At 34.6% G+C, this 24,730-nt stretch overlaps 1 protein-coding gene across 1 annotated transcript in view; it reads right to left on the reverse strand.

Annotated features, from left to right (window-relative positions):
* Window positions 1-24,730, reverse strand: part of COL24A1 (collagen type XXIV alpha 1 chain) — a 279,723-nt gene that overhangs the window by 26,155 nt on the left and 228,838 nt on the right. The window contains exons 47-52 of the mRNA XM_076010342.1: window positions 13,924-14,031; window positions 12,180-12,287; window positions 12,034-12,087; window positions 11,404-11,466; window positions 7,851-7,904; window positions 3,108-3,143 (exon numbers count right to left, since the gene is read on the reverse strand). Coding sequence (XP_075866457.1) covers window positions 3,108-3,143; window positions 7,851-7,904; window positions 11,404-11,466; window positions 12,034-12,087; window positions 12,180-12,287; window positions 13,924-14,031 — 423 coding nt within the window. The remainder of the gene's footprint in view (window positions 1-3,107; window positions 3,144-7,850; window positions 7,905-11,403; window positions 11,467-12,033; window positions 12,088-12,179; window positions 12,288-13,923; window positions 14,032-24,730) is intronic.

Here is a 24,730-nt window from a genome sequence, read left to right on the forward strand (position 1 = left end):
TTCAGAGAATAGAAAGAAGGTCCATGTAGTTGGCATGGGGAGTGTGATATACTGTGAGATTGGAGAGGCAAGCAAGGGCTAGTTCATGTAGGGCCTTGTAAGTCAACAAAGGAAATTTAGATTTTATTCTAAGTGCAAGAAAAAGTCAAAGGAAGGGGTTTTAAAGAGGGGAGTGTTATAACCTGATTTATGCTTTAATAGTATCACTCTATTTACTATGTAGAGAGTAGACTATAGTGGGGAAAAAGTGGAAGCAATGAAAAGAAGTCGGGAGTCCAAGAGAGAGATCATGATGCTCTGGCAAGGGTGCCAGTGACAAAGAATGAGAGAAGTGGATGGAGTCAGAACAGTATTTTGAGATGATGGGAATTAACCTCCACTGTCAAGAACACTTATTTATGTTCTATGCCTTTGTTAGTTCTTTTGTGGGGCGGGGGGCTTATCTATTTTTCTTTTATGCAGAATCACAGACACTCAGATCTGGAAGGGAAGTTAAAGGTATCTCTTTTATTAATAATTCCCTACTCTGTGCAGGAATGCCAGTGCAGTAACTCAGAGAGATTGATTAGGCTTTTAGTGAAAGGTGCTCACTATCTTGTAAGACTATCTTGTTGTGCAGTGTTATTTTATTAGGCAGTTCATTTCTACATTGAGACCCCAGCAGGGGTGGGGACCCTGCGGCCTCAAGGCCACATGTGGCCCTCCAGATCCCCAGGTGTGGCCCTTCGACAGAATCCAAACTTCACAGAACAAATCCCTTTATTTAAAGGATACAGTCAAAAGTCCCCACTTAGGGATCCAGAAGGCCACGTGTGGCCTACCCTGATGCCCTCATGGAGCTCGCTGTTTCCCAGGGAGCTGAGCACAGAAACTGAAAATACGATTCATTAAATGTATCATTTAAATTTTGTCCTCTAGAGTTACTCATATTATTTCTATCCTCTCTTTCATAAGACAATATTTCAAATATTTGAGGACAACTATCATGTTCCAATACCTCAAACCTTCTCTAATTCATTTACCAATAATTCATGAAACATTTATTGAATGTCAACTATAAGACAGGTGCTGTCAGGGGTTGGGGACACAGTGTTAAAACAAAAAACAATAATAATAACAACAGATAAAATGTCCGTGTCATGGAGCCTACAGTCTAATGAGGGGAGACACAATAAACAAAAAACCAAATGAATATGCAATATGTCAGTGGTAAGGACACAGGTTAAGGAAAGATAAGGAAGAAGGTGGGAGCACTGCTATTTCACAGAGGCCAGTCAGGAAAAGCCTCTCTGATAAAAGGATATTTAAGTGAAGAACTGAAGGACAGGTGCCAGGCAGTGTACTAGGTCCTGGGTACTAGGGATTATGTGTAGGGGTGGGACCAAAACATCAGCAAGTCTACCCTGAGTAAAGATCTTTAAATAAAACCTCAAGATGAATAGGAACTCTCCATGGAACTCTCCACCATACATAAAGAGTATGGTAGAGAAATGGTAGGTACAAAAGCCAGGAAGAGAGAAGAGAACAGAAAGGACTAGGAAAGGGATGAGATCAGGCTATAGAATCTGTCAGAGGCTGTTTCAGCTGGTCTTTCCAGACATGGCTCCCCTCAGATCCTTCACCAATCTGAGAGATCCCTTTTCTGAATGTGCTTTACTTTGGTCCCTACTTCTCTTTAGGGATTGCCTGACTGGCGCCACTACCTGCATTATTCTGGATGCTATATTTCTACCAGCACAACCCAAGATTGCAGTCATAATTCATTGAGTTTGTAATCCATCAGAACCACCCAATTTTTTTCTACACAAAATGCTTTGTGACATTGTCATAGGTACTTGAGGTTTCCTAATCCTGACGGAAACTTATGTTCCAGCCACAGTACTTGGAGAGGACGTCAAGGAGGCACGCAGAGCCAGACAGGTGTGGAAACTGGGATAATTCCAAGCCTTGTTGCTTTTCCTTTCCCCTTTTCACTTCTCCTGGGAGATGTGGCTTCACTGTGTACATGTGCTCTTGCTTCCTGTTATATTAAGTCTGCTGAGAAAAGGTGGGGGGTCACATTTCTGCAAATTGAACACATCTATTTGAATGCCCTTTAGGGATTCGTAGGCTATCTGAAATAACATAATTTTCCTTTTTAAGATAATTATTATAACTGAAACTTCCTTATTCTGAGTCCCAAGCATATTATATGATGAGAAGCAAAAATCTCGGCTGTCACTATGTAATCTCTTTACTTTTGAATCAAGACTTTATTGCTATATTTAAGTTTATTCTTATGGGCCTTATGTACTTAATTTCAATCTTTGTCATTTCATTCCATGTCTGTCCACTGTTTATGGCTGTGGCTTTAGTAAGTTCAGCATGAATCCCATGCTACGTAGATTTTAGCTGCTCTTGCTGCAACAAGCAAACAAAAAGGGTAACTATGTGAGATGATGAAGATATCAATTTGCTTTACTATAGCAATCTTTTTACGATTCATATGTATCCCATAACATCATGTTGTATACCTTAAATATACACAATAAAAATTTTGTTAAAAACTAAGTTCAGCACAATCTCTGGGGAGGTGGCTCCTTTACAAAATATCTTCTTTAATGTGGAAGAATTGGCATCCTAGAAATGTTGGAAATAGTGCTAGTACAAGCTACTTAGGTCACAAAAGTGCTGTGTACCTTTTGCTTATCCTCTCACCATTGCTTCTAATTGGCTGAAATAAACAACTAATGATTTGAAGCTCTCTTTGGTGCTGACTGGACATAGTAGGTGTATACCTAAACTGAGTTGGCAGTGCTCTTGTTCTGGAACTGGTGAAGAAGACCCACATCTCCTCTCCTGATGCCTGACAAAGCAAATGCTCTGTTTCATACAATGATCTGGGGAGTATGTGACTGGCACGTTCTTAAAATGTTTAGAGCTTATCTGATTTCACTGCAATATACCACATAGGTTAATTCTATAATACTTCCTGACAACTGTAACTTTGTTTTTATTCTATAAGTGACAAAGACATAATAATGAATAACTCTAACAAAGTTCTTGCTTTCATGGAGCATACAGTCTAGTGTCAGGGATACTATCGTCACAAATTTAGTTAAACTTACAGTTTCACCTCTAAAGCCCTTTTCACCTCTGAGTCCCTAAAAAAAAAAAAAAAAGTTGTTAGTTCAGTGTCAATAGTTATTTATTGTTATTAAATGTAGCTGAGATTGTACAAAGAAACATGACAATTTATGATTTTGCTTTTTCTATCAAGACTTCTTTTGTTAATTTACATAAACTGTGATTTTCTTTTATATTTATGAAACAAATACCTCAAAGTAGAACTCCTTCATTAAAGGATATATGTATATGTATGTTAACAAATCTTTTCATTAAAGCTCTAACACACATTTTTACTAGTGATAAAACAGAATACCATTTTTCCCTATATTCCCTTCTGAGAGGTTAGATGTAATATCTCATTTCACTTTAATTTGTATTTCTCTGATTTAAAGTTAGGTGAGTATCTTTCTAAAATAATACTTGACCTTTTCGGTTTGTTCTTCATTTTTCTATTGAGTTTTCTATCTTTTCAAACCAATATATAAGAACTCTTAGTATATTAACTTGTCATATGTTGTTTGTTTTAAACATATTTTTCTTAATCTATATTAATTTTTATTTTATTTATGGAATCTGTTTTCTATATAAAATTTAAAAATTTTCAACTATTCAAATATATTTTGTTCTTTCATAGTTTTCAGATTTCCTATCATATAAAAGGTCTCCTCAACCCTCAAGCTATATTCTAGTTTTCTAGATTATTTTTTTAAAGATTTTTATTTTATTTTTTATATAAAAGTCTTTAAAAGTTCATCTAGGATTTTTTTATTTTATTATTTATTTATTGACTGATATAATTATTTTTTATAGATTTATTTGGTACATTGCAGATTTTTTACATGGATATTTTGTATAGTGGTGAAGTCTGGGCTTTTTTTTTTTTTTTTTTTTTTTTTGAGACAGAGTCTCACTTTGTTGCCCAGGCTAGAGTGAGTGCCGTGGCATCAGCCTGGCTCACAGCAACCTCAATCTCCGGGGCTCAGCGATCCTACTGCCTCAGCCTCCCGAGTAGCTGGGACTACAGGCATGCGCCACCATGCCCGGCTAATTTTTTGTATATATATTTTTAGTTGGTCAATTAATTTATTTCTATTTTTGGTAGAGACGGGGTCTCGCTCAGGCTGGTTTCGAACTCCTGACCTTGAGCAATCCGCCCGCCTCGGCCTCCCAAAGTGCTAGGATTACAGGCGTGAGCCACCGCGCCCGGCCAAGTCTGGGCTTTTTATGTAACCCTCACCAGATTAGTATACCCATTAGGTAATTTTTCATTCCACACCTTCCTCCCAACCTCCTGCCCTTCTGAGTCTCCAATGTCTATTATTCCACTCTCTATGCCCCTGGGTAATTATTATTTGGCCCTTCTTATAATTGAGAACATGCAGCATTTGACTTTCTGCTTCTCAGTTATTTGACTTAAGATAATGGCTTTAAGTTCTATCCATGTTGCTGCAAAAGATATGATTTCATTATTTTTTATCGCTGAGTGACATTCCATGGTGTATGTGTGTGTATACACATGTGTGTGCACACACACATGTACCACATTTTCTTTATCCAATCATCAATTTTATTTAGGATTTAAAACAAATCTTTGGTGAAATGGGTTTCCAATTTCTTATAGCAGTAGTGCTACTCAAAGTAATGCCACCTCCCTTCCCTGTCATTGGTGTAGGAGTGGGCATGTGGCTAAATGCTGGTCAATTAGACATGAAAAAAAAATGCAGTAAGAGACTTGTGCAGAAATCTGCATTTTTGCCATGACAAGATTATAGATCACTTTTTTTCCTTTGGAAAATTGTATCTGGATGTGTCTCTTGAGAAACTGTAGTCATCTTGCTATAAGCCTAATTATGAAGCCAACATTCAAGATAACAAAATAGAGACATGGAAAGAACTTGGTCTTGAGTACCAGGATTGAGTCACAAAATCAACCAAATCTGAAACCTTTCCTACCTCTGGACTTCCTATAATGTGATAAATTTCCTTAATGTTAAGGCTAGTTTGATTTAGAGTTCCCTACTGCTTGCAGCCAAAATCATCCTAATTGATATATCATTTTTATTATAATTAAATTCCTATAAATATCTTAGATTTGATTGTGAGTTCTAGTCTATTACACTGATCTCTTTGTTTCTTTGTACTACCATACAGTTTCATTTACAGTGACTTTATTGTTTTCTTATCCAGAAAAGCAAGCCCCTCACCCCCATCACTATTTTTTGCACAGTGATTTTGCCATTCTCAAATGTTTATCCTTTCATAATGAACTTTTCTAATTAGAATAGAAAAAATAGAATATGGAAAAAATCTGATGTGCATGTTGAATATTATAAGGCCCTTTAAGGTCTATCTATAAACAAAACAGTAAGAAATTTTAATTGAATCATTTATTTGTCACATTTTCCTTAACCAATTAATACATTACAGTCTTGACAGAGAACAATCATTCTATAATCAGAACCATATGTGTTCTTTAGCTTGCTGAAGAAATACCCACTGAAACATGAGAATTCTTCCACTCACAATCTTAAATAGCTCTAAGAGGCAAATATTGAAAGTCTAGGGAAATGTTATACATTTTATTTCCTTTGATTAAAAATCCAGTAACTATGGTGGTGAATTGTTCTCTAAGTTTATCAAAGAGAACAGTTGTACTTAATATTTGAAGCATTCCATTTTTATATTTTTAACCTCTGTATGTATATCCATAATACTTTCAAAGGATTCAAAATATTGATTCTCTACAGGCAATGAATCTTTCCTGTCCAAGTCTCAATTTGACCCTTTTCTGCTGTGCTCCTTCTCTTGTTTGTTTACACTATTGACCAGCAGCGCACAACTTTCCCATGACCACCTCCCCAGTCATTGTCTTATTTCTCTGTTTTATTTCATAGCCAAATTTCTTAAAGCATGGCATATACTTTCTCAATCTCTTCTTTAGACATAGTTTGAATGAAATGGAAAGAACACTGGTCTTGATGTAAGGAACACTAGGTCTACCACCTTGAATGACTTGGTGAACCTCTATAAACCTCATCGGTTTTCTCATCTATTAAATGAAAATAATAAGGTTTACTCTAAAACTTTGCTGTAAGAATTTGAGAAGTTACTATTAAATATTTTCATTTACTCCCTTCTGTACTGTAACTTTTGTACTGTCTTCTACTGCCACTTATTCTCTCAAACATCACTGTTGACCATTCCTTTCTTGAAACTCACATCTTTGTAACCTTGTACTATCCTGGTTTTCCTGCTGTTCTCAACAGTGATTTCTTTCTATCCCTGACAGTGGTTACTCCCAAAGACTCAAATCTTGGATGACTGCCATTCTCTTGCTATCTTTGTTCTCTCCTTCAGAAAAATGGATTCATTTTGATTGCTTCAGAGATCATCTCTATGCTTATGATCCTCCTCCCTCCCTGATAGTCTATTTTCTTTTCTCAACTTCAGTTTGAAGTGCTCACCTATTTATACCTTCTTCATTGCACATATGCTCCTTAAGTTTTCAGGAATCAATTTCCAGAAGAAAATGTATGTCTATTTTTATCATTTGCTTCTAAAATACCCACTTGACAAGGCATTAATAACTAGAATATATAAGGAGCTCCAATAACTCAATAGGAAAAAATTAAATGCTCCAGTTAAAACTGGGCAAGTGATCTGAATAGACATTTCTTAAAAGAAGACATACAGATGGCCAACAAGTACATGAAAAAATGTTAAACATTATTAGTCATCAGAGAAATGCAAATCTAAACTATAATACAATAAGATATCATCTCACCCTCATTAAAATGGCTTTTATCAAAGACAATAATAAATGCTGGCGAGGATAGAAGGAAAGGGGAACCCTCATACACTGTTGGTGGAAATGTAAATTAGTGCTACCACTATGGAGAACAGTATGGGGTTTCCTCAAAAAACTAAAAATAGAACTACTATATGACCCAGCAATCCCACTGCTGGATATATATCCAAAGGAGGGGAGTTCAGTTCATTGAAAAGACATTTATACTCCCATGTTTATTGCAGCATTATTTACAGTAGCCAAGATTTCGAATCAACCTAAGCACCCAGCATCAGATGAATGGATAAAGAAATTATGATTAATATACACAATGGGAATATTATACAGCCACAGAATAAATTAAATCCTGCCATTTGCAACAACATAGGTGAAATTAGAGAACATTATGTTACATGAAATAAGTCAAGCACAGAGACAAATTTTGTATGTTCTCACTGATTTGTGGGAACTAAATTTAAAAAAATTGATCTCATAGAGACAAGAGAGTAGAATGATGGTTACCAGAGGCTGGAAATGATAGTGGGGAGGGGAGGGAAAAAGTGGGGGTTAATGGGTGGAAAAATATAGTTAGATAGTTAGAGAGAATGAACAATATTTGATAGCTTAACATCATGACTACAATCAACAATAAGTTAGGGTATACATTAAAATAACTAAAAGAGTGGAATTGGAATGTTCCTTACAAAAAGAAATGATAAATGCCTGAGGTGATACCCCAATTACCCTAATTTGATTAATTTACATTTTATGCATGTATCAAAACATCATATGTATCCCGTAAAGTTATACAACTATTATGTACCCACTATAATTAAAAATGAAAAATTAAAAAAAAATAGAATACCCAGGCTGATTCTTTGGGGGGTATTCTAGAAATAGGATTAAAGAAAAAAAGTATGAAAAAGAAAAAAGATCTATATTCTGACAAACTTACATTTCTACCTGTTGGGCCTATTATACCTTCTCTGCCAAGGGGACCAGTGTTTCCCTGTTGAGGTAAAAGAAAAATAGTGTCATTATCAACACAATTCATAAAAATTTATCAATTTCTTATATAAAAATTTATAAAATTTCTTGTGCAATGGTAAGATAGCCATGTTTACATAACTGTACTTTTTATTATAAAATCCTATGGCATCAGCACAAATCATAGTAATCTTGATTAAGCAATGTGTGACACAGTTCTGCATATTATTATAGTTACCTATCAGGAAAGTAACATCTGAATAATTTCTAACAAATTGATAAACACCATTATAATTCCCCCCCATGCCTGCCCAGCATTACAATTTTTATGTGGTGATAACTTCAGTGATGCATTTTATATGTGTGTCATTACATAACAAATAAAACTATATAAAAATGAAATGATGACATGTTTTTGAACATGATGAAATGAAAACATGTTTTTGAATAAATTTCTGTGCAGATGTTGAAGGAGCAGATGTTTGAGTAACATGAAGCATGGAATAGAGAAAGTGTATTGGAGGGAACCAGAAGGCATTGTGTATGACAAACTAAACTTCAGTTTCTTCATCTGTAAAGTAGGAATAAGAACATAGCATCATTGTTAGAATATAAAAAGTGCTTTTCAAACTCTAAGCTGTTCTTTGATTAGGAAGTAACCTTCAATAAGCTGGATTTCTGGTCAATTTTTCCCAAACTATTTATGGAGTCTATCATTTTTTGATTAATACAAAATAGTTTTTTTCCAACAAACTCCATCCCAACTTCCACTGGCTGCAAATTTCTGGTCACACTTAACCTGGAATACATAAATGCAGATATCTATCAGGGTTTTTCTTCAAGGTACAGAACATACTATGGATTGAAATAATTGTGCTTTTATCTAAAGTTCAATTCTTAATTATCCGTAGATATATTATACATGGACAGATTTATCTATAATAAATATTGCTTTTAAGCATTTATGTTAAGATCTCTCACTAGTTAACTCTGTTCATTCTAGTTTTATCACAGTCATGTGGTACATTGACTAATGGTTTTATTTTATTTATTTTAATTTCTAATTTTCTTTAGAGACAAGGTCTCAATTTATTACCCAGGCTGAAATGCAGTGGCACGATCATAGCTTACTGTAACCTAAAACTCCTGGGTTTAAGTGATTCTCCTGCCTCAGCCTCCTAAGTAGCTGGGACTACAGGCATGTGCCATCATGCTCTCCTAATTTCTGGCTTTAATATTAAGTTGACATAGTATAAGAGAAATTACCTGATATTTTAAAAGTAAATCTAACAGAATCACTTTTAAGCACAAAAATCAACTTTAAGTGATATTTGTAAACATAGTACCCAAATTTCAAAGATCCACAATTAAATCAAGGACTATTTCTTAACCTAATTGAATGTATCCTCTAGACTGGTTTATCACTAAAAAATGTTAAGAAACTTAACTGTGATGACACTCTCCGAAATAATGATTTGTTAAAAGAATGGAGAGGTATACATGGACTCTAGAAAAAGTGGACCAAAAGAGCAAACAATTGTTTTTATTTACCCTAAATATGTTCAAAAGATGGGGTGTTATAATTTTAATGGTGGGTACCAGTTATCTACATAAATATACCTTTGAAATGGAGAGTAATTAATCCAGGTTTCCCAGTTCAATTAATTTTATTTAATCATCAAATATTTACTGATTTTTGGGCTAGTACTAGGCACTAGGCCACTTCATATCCATTCTATATTTTAATTCTGCAATTTGCAAGCAAGCTTATAACATGATTTGGGCAATTAGATGGTAAATTCAAATTCTGCCTCCTCTACAAAGTAGTCCCATAATGGCCTTCAGCAAATTATCTTTCAGAGACTTTGTTTCTCTACCTGCAACATGAGGATAACAGCATCTCTCACTCTCATAGAAATTTTATGAGGATTAAATGAGATACGGGACACAAACTGAACACCTTTACCTGGTACTCTGTCTCTTGCTAAATACTAGCCTATCAAGACTTTTCATTTATTTCCTATAATGGCTTATTAAACAAATATCTGTGCTTATAAATTAATATTTGTGCGCTAGTTACCAGAACTTTACTATTGGTGGGCTGGAACAATTCTGGACCTGCAAAGCAGTACAGGTTCAGATCCTGGCCTGCAGAAGAGACCAGCACTTAGAGACTCTGCTTCGAACAGGTGCTAGGTAGGTAGCCAACTTTTCTTTGACAATATCAAGAAAGGATTTAATTAATTGAGAATGTAATAAAACTTGAATGAATAAATTTAACTAATGGGAGAATGAAATATAAATTAAGAACTTAAAAGCAGTATTTATTACAGAGAAGCCTATGTGTGTATAACCTGCCTGTGGATAATCAAGAATTGGACTTTACATAAGAGTACCAATTTTCCTTGGTTCTTCAGAAATGATGAAAATAACCAATACATTTATACCTGTAGAAATGTTTAGAAGGGTCTTTAAACAAACAATTCCAATGAAAATATTGTTCTTTGTATTATTGAAAAGAATTTATTGCACACTCAAAACTTTGACTCAAACTGTACAAAAGCAAACTATATAACCAAAATGTGTGTACTCCTGTAAAATTCTGAAATTAAAAAAAAAAAAAGAGGGAAGGGCTGTGGGATTTCAAAAATTTGACTCTCACTTCATAGTTCTTTAAGATTCTTTGCTTCTACAACTGAACTTTGTTCAGATACAGGCCCATCCTTCTTCCTTTGTTCTCTCCACACTTGCTCTAGCAGCTGGTGTTACTCAGAGATATACTCACAGTAATAGCAGCTGCTATTACTATCGCCAAAGTGTTGTTTAAAGTTTAACCTTTTTTTTCCTTTTCAGTTTTATAGACCATTTCATCAATTAAGAGGATGTGATTAATAAAAACTAAAACAAAACAAAAAAGCAACAAACAAAAAAACAATAATTAGTAACTATCGGTGACTTATTTGTCCTATTTATGTTTTCTACAGTATGCAATTACAGGCACTAAATTGCTAATTGGAGTTCTTTAGACTTTGAGTTTTGCAGCTCTTTAAAAGTAATTCCTCATCACTCTCTGGGGATACCTGCCTCTGAGTGGGAAAACATAGCTATTGGGAAATATTTTTCAAAGTGTGGTCTGAAGAGCTCTGGTCATACTACAGCCTCCTCCAGGTGGTGCATGGGGGTGGTGTCTGGTCTCTGCTTGTATTCATGCTTATAACATGAAATGGCTTTATGTTGTTGTTCCTGGTGTGAGTTAATAAATACATTATCCAGTCTTCACAGTAATTCTGGTGATTCTTTTTTAAAAATAAGAACTGGGAAGTATTGGTGGTTGATGGGTATTTTGCTCAAACTAATATATGAAATGCAAAAGGTTGAACTTGGCATCTGCTCTTATGAGTTTCTATCTTAAAAGTCATCTTATTAAATTATTTATCAGAGTATATTAATTTTAGAGTTCTTAAGTCCTACAAAAAGCAAAGAACCACAATTTTGGGTAGGCAGAATGACTTCACACTTACTCTCTGTCCGATAGGACCTTTAGGACCTGATATTCCAGCAATGCCAGCATCCCCCTCAGGACCCTAGATATATAATAAAAAACAAAAGATAAAATTTTTAGCTCTGTATGAACATTTTACAAATGAAATAATATCATATCAATCTATCAAGAATTGGCACAAAAAATGAAAAGTGACAGTTGATGTACATGCTGAAGTATTTAGAAGGAAGTATACTAAGGGCTGTAATTTACTTAGAAATACACAAAAAAATGGAGAGAGAGAGAGAAATGGATAGATAGGCACATGATATTGCAAGTAAGTAAAATATTAATGGTAAAATCTAGTGTGCATAGGTGTTCATTGAAAAATTCTCTCAACTTTGCCATATGCTTGAAATTTTTCATAATAAAATGCTTTGGAAAAAGGAATGAGAGGGAACAAAAGCAAATCATAGGTAAAACTGTTAGCAAAATGTACAATTACGTAAGTTGTAAAACTAACATATTAAAGACACAAATATATTAACTCTGTACCAACTGAAATTTTGCAGATAAAAAAAAGCTTAAATCAGAGATTAAATATTGATATTTCAACATCTCTCCTTTTTTCTACATAGCTAGAAGATTAGCAGAAAATATGTAAACATACTTTGGGGCCTGGGAATCCTTGGAAACCTGTCAAACCTTGAACACCATGTTCTCCCTGCAATGTGAACAGACAAGATAATCATTACTGTACAATGGAGGCATGGTCTGTAGAGTAAGTGCATGGTGAGTTTCTGAGTTGGCACATACAGGCTGCCCTTTCAGGCCGGGCTCTCCACATGGTCCTTGATCACCTTGTACTCCTCGGTGACCTCTTTTACCTTGAATTCCAGGTTGACCAGGTAGCCCTTGTTCACCCTATGGACAGAGCAAAGAAAGGTGATCTTAACTTTAGACTAAACCATAAACATACTAGCTTTTAAATGAAACCCGAATACAGGCCCATCTGTAGGCATAGTATAGGCACTGGGGAAATCAAATTCTGCATGATCCTCTTCACCAATATTTTCCACACAAGTAATATTTAATTAAATGAACAAGAAGAGTAGCAGTGGGAAAAGAAAATTCCAGAGACTGTGATAATAAGTGTGGAAAGAGAGAAGGGGGAAACCTATAAAACTAGGAGGGGGATAGTAGGGCTTCAGAGAGGACGGTAAGGCTGTGGTGTATGTGTGTGTGGCGGGGTGTCTATATGTGATGGAACTCCTTTTTATTTGAACTGATACCATTTTGCTGTGTTTTCCTGCCATCCAGAGATGATTCAGTGAACTGATACCAGAAGCAGAGTAGTCATCTTATGTGTGAACCCTGGTTTTAGTCATGATTTTCTTAACAATTCCATCATGAAAAAATTTCCATTTTGTTTCCTTAGTTCCTTTGATATAAACTGTATTTATCTCTCAAAAGTTCACTTTAAGTATATACTTAATCACCATTGTAATATTTTTTAAATGTTTCTGAAATGAGAGTTGGAATGCCTTTCATACCATTTCAAAAAATAAACTTAAGAAATCAGGTGGATTTTAGAGATAGGCTAATGAAAAATGATAGTGGCAGATTTTGTCTAAAGATTCTTTAAGATTAGCAAATTACCCTTCAATGTCTTGAGACAAAGCTATAACTTCGGGACTTAATAAATATGGCTTTCAATTACAGATTCACGCATAGAAGGTAGGGATCTTTTGTATTTCTTTTCCAAGGTTTAGCACTTGCTCAGGTGGCTTGGATTTTAGTATACCAGGATATTCATGGAATAAACATTAACAGAAGCCTAAAATTGTAAACAGTAAGCAACTGGGTCATAATTTTCAATTTACCCATATGAGTTAGAAACCTGAATATTTTTTAGAAGTGGAACTGTGAAAATCAAGCTAAGAGGTAACAATGATAAGGTTGCCAATGTCTCAGTCCTAGGTTTTTATGAAAAAGCTTTAGACACTTGATTACTCTGTAAGTTATCTGGGCCAATCCTGCATTGAGATACGTCTAAGAGAAGTTTTGTCTGCAAAGTCTAGTGATGTAACAAAACTTCATGCAAAGAATACTAAAGCAAGCCTTAATTACTGTTGCATTGACTCTAAGAAATAGTCTACTGTTATCAGATTTACTAATTGGTTGGTTAGTTCAGAGTTAGCAGAACAGGAAGTATATTTAAGAAAGTATGTATCTGGAAGTAAATAAGATTTCTCAGATTTGGAGGAGAAAGTAGATGATTGAGAAGGAAGAAGAACCAAAATGAGTCAAACACAGAATTTTTTAAAGCACCAGTAGTCCTGGGTTAATGAGTTGTTATGCCAAAACACATGTGCTGTGGCAATCATGGATGATGGCTATGTCACGGCCACACACTTTCCATTTTCCCTAATGTATTTTTATTACTAGTCAAATTTTATTAAAAGCTGTTAATCTTACCATCCTGTGATCTAGACAATAAACTCAGGGCCAGTAAGGATGGTCAATACTGCACATCCATCAGAACAAGATATTAAAGTACCTTTGGGCCTAGAACTCCTGGGCTTCCTGGCAGGCCTGATGAACCCTTTACTCCTCGAGGACCTGGAGATCCAGCCAGTCCTGTTCTTCCTGGGCTGCCTCTGATTCCCTAAATAACACAGATAAGAAATGAATACTGGGGAAGTTCCTAGAAAATCAATCTAGAGGCTCAATAAATGTAGAAAGGGTTGTGTTCTGAAAGGCTGCTGTAGACACACTGCCCACCTTTGGGGATTATCCTGGGCTTCTTTCCCAAATAAGTGAAATGTTTAAAAAATATTTTGGGAACACCTACTACTCACCTGAAATCTCTAATTATAGTAAATATAATGATTTGGGGCTTTTAAAATGAAAAAGCTGAGGCAGTACAAAGTCCACCAGTACCTTCTAACTTATGCAGCCTGGGTGTGAAGTGTTTGTTGCATTCTAACTTTGGTTTATACTCTGGTGTACATGACAACTCTAATAACTGATTAATGTCTCCTTAAGAAGAAAATTCTATTCCTCAACCATACATGATTCCAGAAAATTTACTAAAAAGAGTTTGATTGGAAATAAAGTTAAGAAAATAAACAGTATATACTTAAACCTAAATCCTAAATCAGGGTTGGCAAACTATAGTTTGCAAGCCAAATCCAATCCATTACCTGTTTTTGTAGAGCTCATAAACTAAGAATAGTTTTTACATTTTTAAATGTTGAAAAAATATCAAAAGAAGAATATTTAAAAATGTGAAAATGGTATGAAATTAAAATTTCAGTATATATAAACAAAGTTTTATTGAAACAACCATCCTCATACTCATTTATATATTGCCTATGGCTGCTTTTGCACTATAATAGCAGAATTGAGTAGTTATGGCAGAGACCCTATGTGACACTCTCATTGCTTTGCACTGATGCTTGGTGTACTACAAATTGTAGTGATGCAGTTATAATTTGACAGTGTTTCAAGTGGAACATACGTTGTATTACTGTGATATTTTATTTATTACCAGTGTATATCTATCACATCAAAACAAGAAGATGAAAGTGGACTTTGAATGTTGTATTTCTAAGGCACGTGGAATATGGATTATTTTTGTTATTAAATTAGATGGCAAAACCTTGTGTTTATTTGGCAACAATATCATAGCTGTGCTTAAAAAATACACAGTATACATCAACATTATCGGACCAGGCAGTCAATACAATATTCCCGCCTCACAGGAATGGAACAATCAGAAAAATTAGAAATTTAAGATGGAGTATTTTATCACAGCAGAATTTCTTCACAAAAACATAAAAATGAGGCTGCAACTAAAGTAAGTTTCTGAGTATTCATTTCATTTGTTAGCCCAAAAAGGACAGTCATTTATTTATGATGACTTAATTAAATCATGTAGCAAAAATACACTTGTTTAAGATTATTAGCATTTTGGCAAGAACAGTTGCTTGAAGTGTTGAGGATACTGGAGCAGCATCAATAGTCAATTAGAAAAGAAGACAAACATTTTTGAGCGGTTTTCCTTGGTTTTGGATGAGTCATAGAAGTTAACAATATCGCTCAGTTGTTTATTCAAAGGTTAATGCTGAGTTTAAAGAGACTAAAGAATTAACCTGTATAAAAAGTCTGTAGGGTGACTAAAAATAAGAATATTTTTAAAGAAGTTAAGAAAACACTAAATCAGTACAACTGGAAGTGGAATCTGCTAAAATGCAATAAAACTGATAGCTATAGACCAGATAAAAAGAGTTATTTGACAAATTAACAAAGCTTGTGAAAATGTAAGGTGTTTAAAACTATTGATATTCATTGTATTATTCACCATCAGGTACTACCTGTGTGAAAAGAATTTTCAAAGATGAAATATGTAAAATATATAGAATCTCATTACAGGTCAGCGTTAACTGATGAACAGAAAATTTTGATGATGGGCAACTGTAATAAGGCAAATGTCCCCTCCAAAGACGCTATTTTTTCTCATTGGTAGACTTGTATACAAAAATTTGTACTCAATTATATATTTAATTTCATAAATAAAAATTTTGTGAAAATTTGTTTTCTTTTTTGTTATATAAAGTTCTTAAGTAATATCCTTGATTTTGCTTCTTGTCTTGTAAAGCCTAAAATATTTATTCATATTTACAGGGAAAGTTGACCTCTCTTCTAGGAGATGATTGTTACTCTCTCAGTTGATTCCTGGGATACTGAATTTGGTTATGCAATAGTTCTTCCATGCATTCAACAATGATAAGGAAGGTACCATGGGAAGCCCTCTAAGGAATATAGATATAAATAATACATGGTTTTTGTTTTTAAGAAGCTTAAAATTAAAATTTAAAAATGGAATATAATATATAAATAATTATAATGAAGGCAAATATATAAAGAAAAAACAAACAAAAACTCTTCCAGATCAGAAGATATAAAGTAAATACTAGAGTGGTTCTGAGGGAGGGAAGTTATCTTTAGTGATAATCAGAAAAGAAATTAGTGAGAAGGAATTCAGTGGTCCCCAACCTTTTGGCACCAGGACCCAGTTTCATGGAAGACAACTAGGGTGTGGAGGTGGGGTATCACAGAGGGGATACAGAGTTCAGGCAGTGATGCATAGACTGTTTCTTAACAGGCCACTGATGGGTTCCAGGTCGTGGCTCAGCGGTTGGGGACCACAGGGACAGATAATTTAGCTCAAGATAGACTAAAGTAATTTCTGTGGAAGGCATGGTTGAGAGTGGGATTTAAAAAGTAAAGCCAACTTTTAAGAGTAAAGCATTTTTCCAATAATATTTTCTTCAAATTATGTCATCCCTATTTTATTAATCTCTTACTTATGGTAAAAAAAGAATTCAATATACTTTTTTAAATTATGCATTCTAAACAGATTTTCTTTTGACCACCACATTCACTAAAATAATGTATTTTATATTCACTAGGTGCCAGGCCCTATGCTGACTGCTTATAGCAGGTACATATAGGACAGAGGTTTACATTTCTTAGCTTGACTTTTAAGACTTTTTTGTCCCAATCTATATTGACCATTTTACCTAAATGGAGCTCAATATTTTTAAGGAGCCATTATGAAGGCAAAATCCTCATAGAGGGAGGAATGGAGGAGCTAAGGGAGGGAAAAGGAAGAGGAGGGAAGGAGAAGAAAAGAAGGGGAGAGAGAGAGACAGACAGACAGACAATCTTCACATTGTAGACTTAGGATTCAAGTGGTGTGGTTCTTCCAAGTTGCTTGAACCATAGGCTAAGTGTATTAACCCATCCTATTTCTTGCCTCTGTGTGTTTTACATGTGATTTAATTTGGTTGTGAGCCTTTTTGTTCCACACCTCTGGGAAAGAGTATTTGGGAGTGTAGTTTCCACATAAATGATGAGAACCCAGGGGTCATGAGATGGTGCCATTTTAGAGCTCATCAATGCAAATGAAAACAAGTCTAGTCATAGTCATCTGAGAGTTTGGGATATAAAATTTCAAAAATGTTCAGAGAAGACACAGGTGTTATAACAATGACCAGGTCTCTAATGGGAATATGACTTTACAGGAAAGGCAAGTTAAAAACAAAATTCCAACGAATAGCACCCTCCCCAGTAAAAACAAAAACAGACAAAAGACCTAAAGAAACCAATGACCTGCAGTGAAAGTAGATTTTTAGAGGTCATATATAAAAGATGCAAGGAAGGGCATGTAAGTAAGGAAAAAAAAATAGACTTAGACAAACAGAGTAACTCCACAGTTAAACTAATTGAAAAATTAAGTTACAGATGTAGATAATGTAAGAATTAAAATTTAAGAAGTAGCGGGTTATAAGCCTCCTGTACCTGAATGTGTTATAGAAGAAATGGATGTCACAGGGAGAGATACATTATGTAAACAGATCACCTAGATGATTTAAAGAATCCTTAAGATTTCATAATTCTAAATAGTACCATTTTACCTCACTTAACCTAAAATAGACCTAGACAATATTTAAGACCTTTACTTTCCAACAGAAAAAAATGTATCTTTTTGGTGATACATGATAATGGACATTCAGTTACTATCGAATACTTCTGAAGTCAGTAGACATTTTTTGCTGAGAACAATAAGGATCATAAAACTAGTCCTTAGGGTTAACTGTACACTAGAAACTTCATTTTACTTGCAGTGCTGTCAGACATTTAACCCAGCACAATGAATATATTCCAAGTAATTTACTTGTTCATGTTGGTTTCTTAGAGAGAAATTTGAGGATCGTAGCAGAGTGTTCTCTACAAAGTTCCAAACAATGTCTCATACAAGTAAAGAACAGACATTTCTTATTGTGAATACACAGATGGATGATTAATTTTGCTTGCAAAAGAAGCAGATGTTAATCCCTAAGCATTCTTTGTAATGTCTTCTAAATGATTTGTCTAAAACTATTCAGCAAAGGGTAAGTCATTAGAGCAAAGACTTTAAAGTAAATAGAACCATAATTATTATATTATTATTAATTTTGGTCAGAGATGCTGAAATAAATGAATAGTTTACCTGAGTATTAGAAAAAATTAATAAAATAGTAAGAGTACATGATGTCTCATGGCCAGAGACGTCCATTATTTTCTTGGTCAGGAGCCAGTCTCCCTACTGAAACCAGTTTTAAACCCTGCAGGAAAGTGTTACCAATTTTGATACGACTGAACCTGATGGTTGCCTAAACCTTGCTACTCTTAAGAAATAAGTATTTGGATCAGTAATGACAACATCAACTACAACAACAAGAGTTACTTTTTATTGACTGGCTTCTATTGATCAGAAACTGTAATAGCATATGTTTGTGTTGTTTTATTTAACCTAATGTCAGTTAAGGAAAGAAGAGGGAGTTGCCTTTCACTTTGTCTTCCCTCTGGGGAAGGAAGAAATAGTTTAGTATACACCTGTCTTTATTTTAGAACTGAATGAAAAGATTTAGGAAGGAAAATGGGGCTATATGCATACATTTAGAAGAAAGACACAGAGACAGATTTTTGGAATGACGATGACTGATATGTATATAATAGCGAAACATACCAAAGAGAATGCTCTTTGGTTTAGCTGTCTTATTCTCATTAATATTGAAATAAATATATTAATAAATAAGTAATAAATTTGTTAAATCTTGGCAACCATAGAAATGCACATTTTAAAGAGGATTAGCTAAGGAATACTATATTTAAAATTATGTTGAGTGAAATTATAAATATTTCTGATGTGAGTATCATTGATTTCTCAACAGCAGAATGGTCAATTTAAAATTAAACTGAACTTCAAATTAGTTGATATTTTTCTTTAAAGTACTACTTTCAAAAATTATAGAAAAACTGTTTTTTCCTTTCTAGTGAAAAACACCAAGCACCTACTTTGCACATAGTATTATGTTTATATAGTTATTAACTCTGTAAGAAGACAGTAACTAAAATTAATTTACATTCCAAAGTACAAAAAGTAAGTATGATGTCCTGAAGTTTTTTTCATTATTAGGCAACATAAGTACCGCATTTTTTTAAGCCAGCAAACCAATGAGTTATGAAAGTAATATTTTCCTTCCTTTACTTTAAGCAACTCAAAACACTTCTGTTTAAGTAGGAATTTCTCATTTTATTTGGTTTACTAAATATATCCCTCCTAGGAAAGAAGCGACTGTTTAAAAATATGTGGGATAGTAGTTATTAGGTAATTATATGCAAGGCTACATTGTACATAAATAATGTAGCACTCATAACATTTTCCTACAGTGCCAATCATAAGTAACATAGCCATGTGCTAGAAATAAGATTTATGAATGAGCTGTATCCTGAAGTTAGGAGGTAATTTTAATTTTGAATCTCTAAACATATTAAAGATTATGGAGCCGAAAGCAGGGTTGAGGGAGGTTTTAAGGTAATGAAGTCTGCTTGACTTAAGTCCATTCCCAAGAATATACAAAAAAGTATACAAACTAACCTCTTATTTAGCCTTAATGAATACAGGCATTTTGACATTGTTTTACTTCACAAAGATTATTTAAAATTGGTGGTTTTATCAATCCTGAAAAGTATACAGTGTAAATGCCACTATAATATTGGACAATATAAAAGTATTCTATGAACTCTCTTTTACCCAGGTCTCAACACATAAGCAAAGGACTAACAGGGATTGAAAGAGGACATTTCATTTATTCTTTGGCTTTTAGATATGTCTAGGCTCACACAACTATGTGTTCAGCCTTTTGTTTCAAAAATAAAAAATGCTGTATCTATGTTATCTTATTTGATCCTTCAACAATCCTGTGACCATGCCAAACACCATGAGGGCAGTTTTTTGCCCACTATTCACTGATACATTCCCTAACTCCTTGCTCACATTAGGCACTATGAAAATATTTTTTAAATAAATGGATGTTAGCTTAACCATTTATATTATTATTATGGAAAGATGATACTAACTCAGTAAGTACATGCAGTATACTATGCATTTTATGTGCAATGTTCATTTGAGTCTTGTAAAAACCATATGAATTAGGTATTTTGTATTCATTTTATGGATGGTGCTTAAGACATTAAATAGCTAACACACAGCTACTACACAAAGAACATTCATTCCTCAAATATATATTGAGCTTCTCCTATGGGCTGCACACTGTAAGGTGCTAGGGATACAAAGATGAATAAAACATAATCTCTTCTACAGGAAGAGTTTATAATCTCTACAGGAGTTTACAATCTCTTGGGAGAGAAAGACATGAAGACAAGTAATTAGCAACCATATTATCCATGCTCTGATAAAGGCAGTTCACTGAGGGTGCAGAAGTTCACAGCAGACATGCTTAACTCAGACTGAAAGAGTGTATGAAGGAGGTGACAGTTCAATTAAGTCCTGAAAGATCATCGTAAAGTTACAGGGAAAGATGGAAGAGCATTCGAAGCAGAGGGAATAAATTACATGCACAAAGGCAAGAAAGTAAGGGAAATAACAGAATGTGGGGGGATGTCTAAGTAACTAAGCATACATGAATGAGTATGCATGGTGGTTAAAAATGTGGGCACTGAAACTAGACTGCCTGGTTTGAATTCTGGTTCCAATACTTATCTGTGTGACCCTGGGCAAGTTACTTAGTCTCTCTGAGTCTCAGCTTCCTTTTCTGTAAACTGGATGTGATAGCTATATCTACTTCATGGGGGTTTTGTGAGGGTTAAATAACTTAATACACATTCATCTGTAATAGTCCCTGGAATACATACATCTGGAATAGTCCCTGGCATATAGTAAGCATTTAATAATCGCTAGCTGTTATTATGATTTAAATGCATAGCACACAGGAGGATCAAGGTAGAATATAAGCCTGAAATGTAAACAAAGGCCTGATCATGAAGGAATATCATCCCAAAAAGCATAGGAACTTTATCTCACTGGGAGTCATTGAAGATTCAACTGGGAAGGTTACATTGTGTAGCAAATCTTTCATTTTATTATGAATAAGAAGCCAAATAGACTGAGCTTTGTCTGTTCTGGAAAAGTTCCTAATGAGCAGAAAATGGGCCAAAACAAGCAGCAGCAGGGAGAAGAGAGAGAAAATACCAATCGGGATGAACCATAACTGGATAATCAACCTCTTAATAATCAAGAGTGGACAGGATTTGCTAAATGTAGATCTAGCCAATGCAGATATTGTTTCTTTCTCCAAAATACTGTGAAGAAAATAAATCTATCTTCTTAAAAACAGAAGTTTCTTTAGTGCGACTAGCTCATAAACTAGGGAATACTCAGCCCAGACAAGTGGCAGAGTGGCTGGTGTTCCTAAAAGAAGCTTTCATGGTGGTCCTGTTACTCTATGCTTGGATTATAGGGGTCTGATGAAGTATGTTTTTCCCCTTATACTGGACACAATTCAAAAATGGAAAACTCAAGATTTTCAATGTTCTTTTAAGACAAGAATCTCATTTTAGACAACACTTAAAACTGTGTTCACCTGACAAACTGCAAAGTCAAGATTGAAAGGCCTTGATTTATCCTAAGTCAAGTTGTTAGTTTTGTTTCTTTCCATCCTTTCCAACGACCAGTTTTATTAGTTGCAGCAATAAAAAAAAAAAAAAGACTGGTAAGCCTCCCTTTTGGTGAAAAATGGATTTATGATCTTTGCAAGGAAAAGTTGTTTTCCTTTTCCTAAATGATTGAGGTACTATGCTTGTACAGAAGTTGAACACAATGAAAACAGCATGCTATACTCATTTACTACAGATGTGCTAAGTTGACTGGCCTCAAAACACTCATTTTTACAGCAGGAAATTCACATAGGTATCTGTGAGCCCCAATACTATCCTTCAGTTATAGTCACATGACCTTGAAAAACCATTGAAACTGAAGAGTGAATATGCCAGGAATTCTTTAATTCCTTGGCCACATCAAAAAAAGAGAAAGAACATTGTTTAGGAAAATCAGGCAGTTGCATAATGCTAGAAATCCCAGAATAAATATTTTTCTCAGTGGAAAAACCCAGCAGTCTTTATAGGTGAGCCAAGAAACACCATGGTGCCATGAATTAAAAAAAAATAAAAGAAAAACCCATGGAATGATGTCCTTATCCTTGGTTGAAAATATTCCAGGGAATTTGCTAGTACTTAGAGATGGTATTATTTTCACTTAAGTAGTTTTTCTATTGCCACAGTAGGTTTCAGAAATAATTCTCTTAGAAATAACTTTCCCTAATAAAAAATTAGCCATTGCTGCCTAATTTCACTGAAAAATAGAATGATTCCTTATAAAGCATTATAATTCTAATTTCATTTCTAATATTCTGCAGAGAACAGAGACATTTATAGAAAATATTTCCATATTCATAAACACCAACAGAATGAGCAAATGGTGGGGAAAGTTACTGCTTTTATTTTTATGAATATAAACATTTCAACAATTATGACATCCTAATATCCTAAGTATGAATGCAAAATTTTTCTAACTTATCCTGTGAAAATGCTAAAAAGTAGCAGATGATAACTTATGATCTGATAGCTAATTGCTTACTAATGGCATATCTGCTACCATTCAACTTCATGGCCCTGGGAGATATACTGCAGCAATATTTAACACTACTGCATGTCATCTCAGTTTCCTTCATCACAAAATTCAAGGTACTAATCATATATAAAGGGACACATGGCTCAGGGTGTCTAGGTAACTTGTAAGGTTACTGTTTTTTTTATCATGGTAATATGTATAAAACATCAAATTTATCATTGAAACCATTTTTAGATGTGCAGTGCAGTGGAATTAAGTACACTCACATTGTTGTACAACCATCACCACCATTCACCTCTGGAACTTTCTATTTTTCAAAACTGAAACTCTGTACTCATTAAACAATAACTCTCCATTCTCCCCTTTCCCCAAAACTCTATGCCTATTTCCTGTATCTATAAATTTAATTATTCTAGGTACCCATATAAGTGGAATCATACAATAGTTGTCCTTTTGTGTCTGGCTTATTTCATTTAGCATAATGTCCTTCAAGTTTCATCCAGGCTGTAGTAGGCATCAGCCTTTCCCTCCTTTTTAAGGTTGAATAATATTCCATTGTATGGTTTATGCCACTTTTTTTTTTTTTTTTTGAGACAGAGTCTCACTTTGTTGCCCAGGCTAGAGTGAGTGCTGTGGCATCAGCCTAGCTCACAGCAACCTCAAACTCCTGGGCTCAAGCGATCCTACTGCCTCAGCCTCCCGAGTAGCTGGGACTACAGGCATGTGCCACCATGCCCGGCTAATTTTTTATATATATATATCAGTTGGCCAATTAATTTCTTTCTATTTATAGTAGAGACGGGGTCTTGCTCTTGCTCAGGCTGGTTTTGAACTCCTGACCTTGAGTAATCCGCCCGCCTCGGCCTCCCAGAGAGCTAGGATTACAGGCGTGGGCCACCGCGCCCGGCCTATATGCCACTTTTTGTTTACCCATTCAACCATTGAAAGGCATTTGGGTTGTTTCCACCTATTGGCTATTATGAATAATGCTGCTATGAACATTGGTGTGAAAGCATTTTTAATGATGGATATGTTAATTTGCTTCACTACAGTAACCTTTTTACTACCTATATGTATCCTATAACATCATATTTGTATATCTTAAATATATACAAAAATTATTTAAAAATAAAATAAAATAAAAATATCTTTAAGTAAGTCCCTGCCATCAATTCTTTGGGGCATATACCTTGAAGTAGAATTGCTGGGTTATAATTGTCTATTTAAGTTTTTGAGGAACTGCCATACTGTTTTTCAGTTTATACATCCTTTTATATTCCCAACAGCAATACACTAGCATTTTAATTTCTCTACCATCTTGCCAACACTTGTTGTTTTCTGTTTTTTTTTTTTTTTTTTAAGTAATAGCATCATAATGTGTGGGAAGTGGTATCTCAGTATGGTTTTGATTTGTATTTCCCTAATGGTAACAATGTTGTACATCTTTCCATGGGATTATTGGTCATTCGTCTATCTTCTTTAGAAAAACATCTATTTAAGTCCTTTGCCAAGTTTCTAGTTTTGAGTAGACCCAAAAGCAAGAATAGGCTCTGCAGTAGATTAGGGAAGCTTTGTAAGCTACACTGCTATTTGGACCTTATGACTGAATAGATCTAATAACATCAGAAGAGTCTATAGCCAGTAGAAATGCTATGTGGGCCTTTTGGTAGTCTCCCATAAGAGAATCACAGCTTATATCCATAAGATTTTGGTGATAGGTCATGCTCTCTCTGGTAAATGCAATTTCCCATTTGGAATGCAGCTCTGAGCTTTCTCTGGTTGAAACTGAATGACCGTGGGAGATCAAATGGTTATATGCTCTGAT

The sequence above is a fragment of the Microcebus murinus genome, chromosome 2 (genome assembly GCF_040939455.1).
Source record: "Microcebus murinus isolate Inina chromosome 2, M.murinus_Inina_mat1.0, whole genome shotgun sequence".
NCBI classification, from domain to species: Eukaryota; Metazoa; Chordata; class Mammalia; order Primates; family Cheirogaleidae; genus Microcebus; species Microcebus murinus.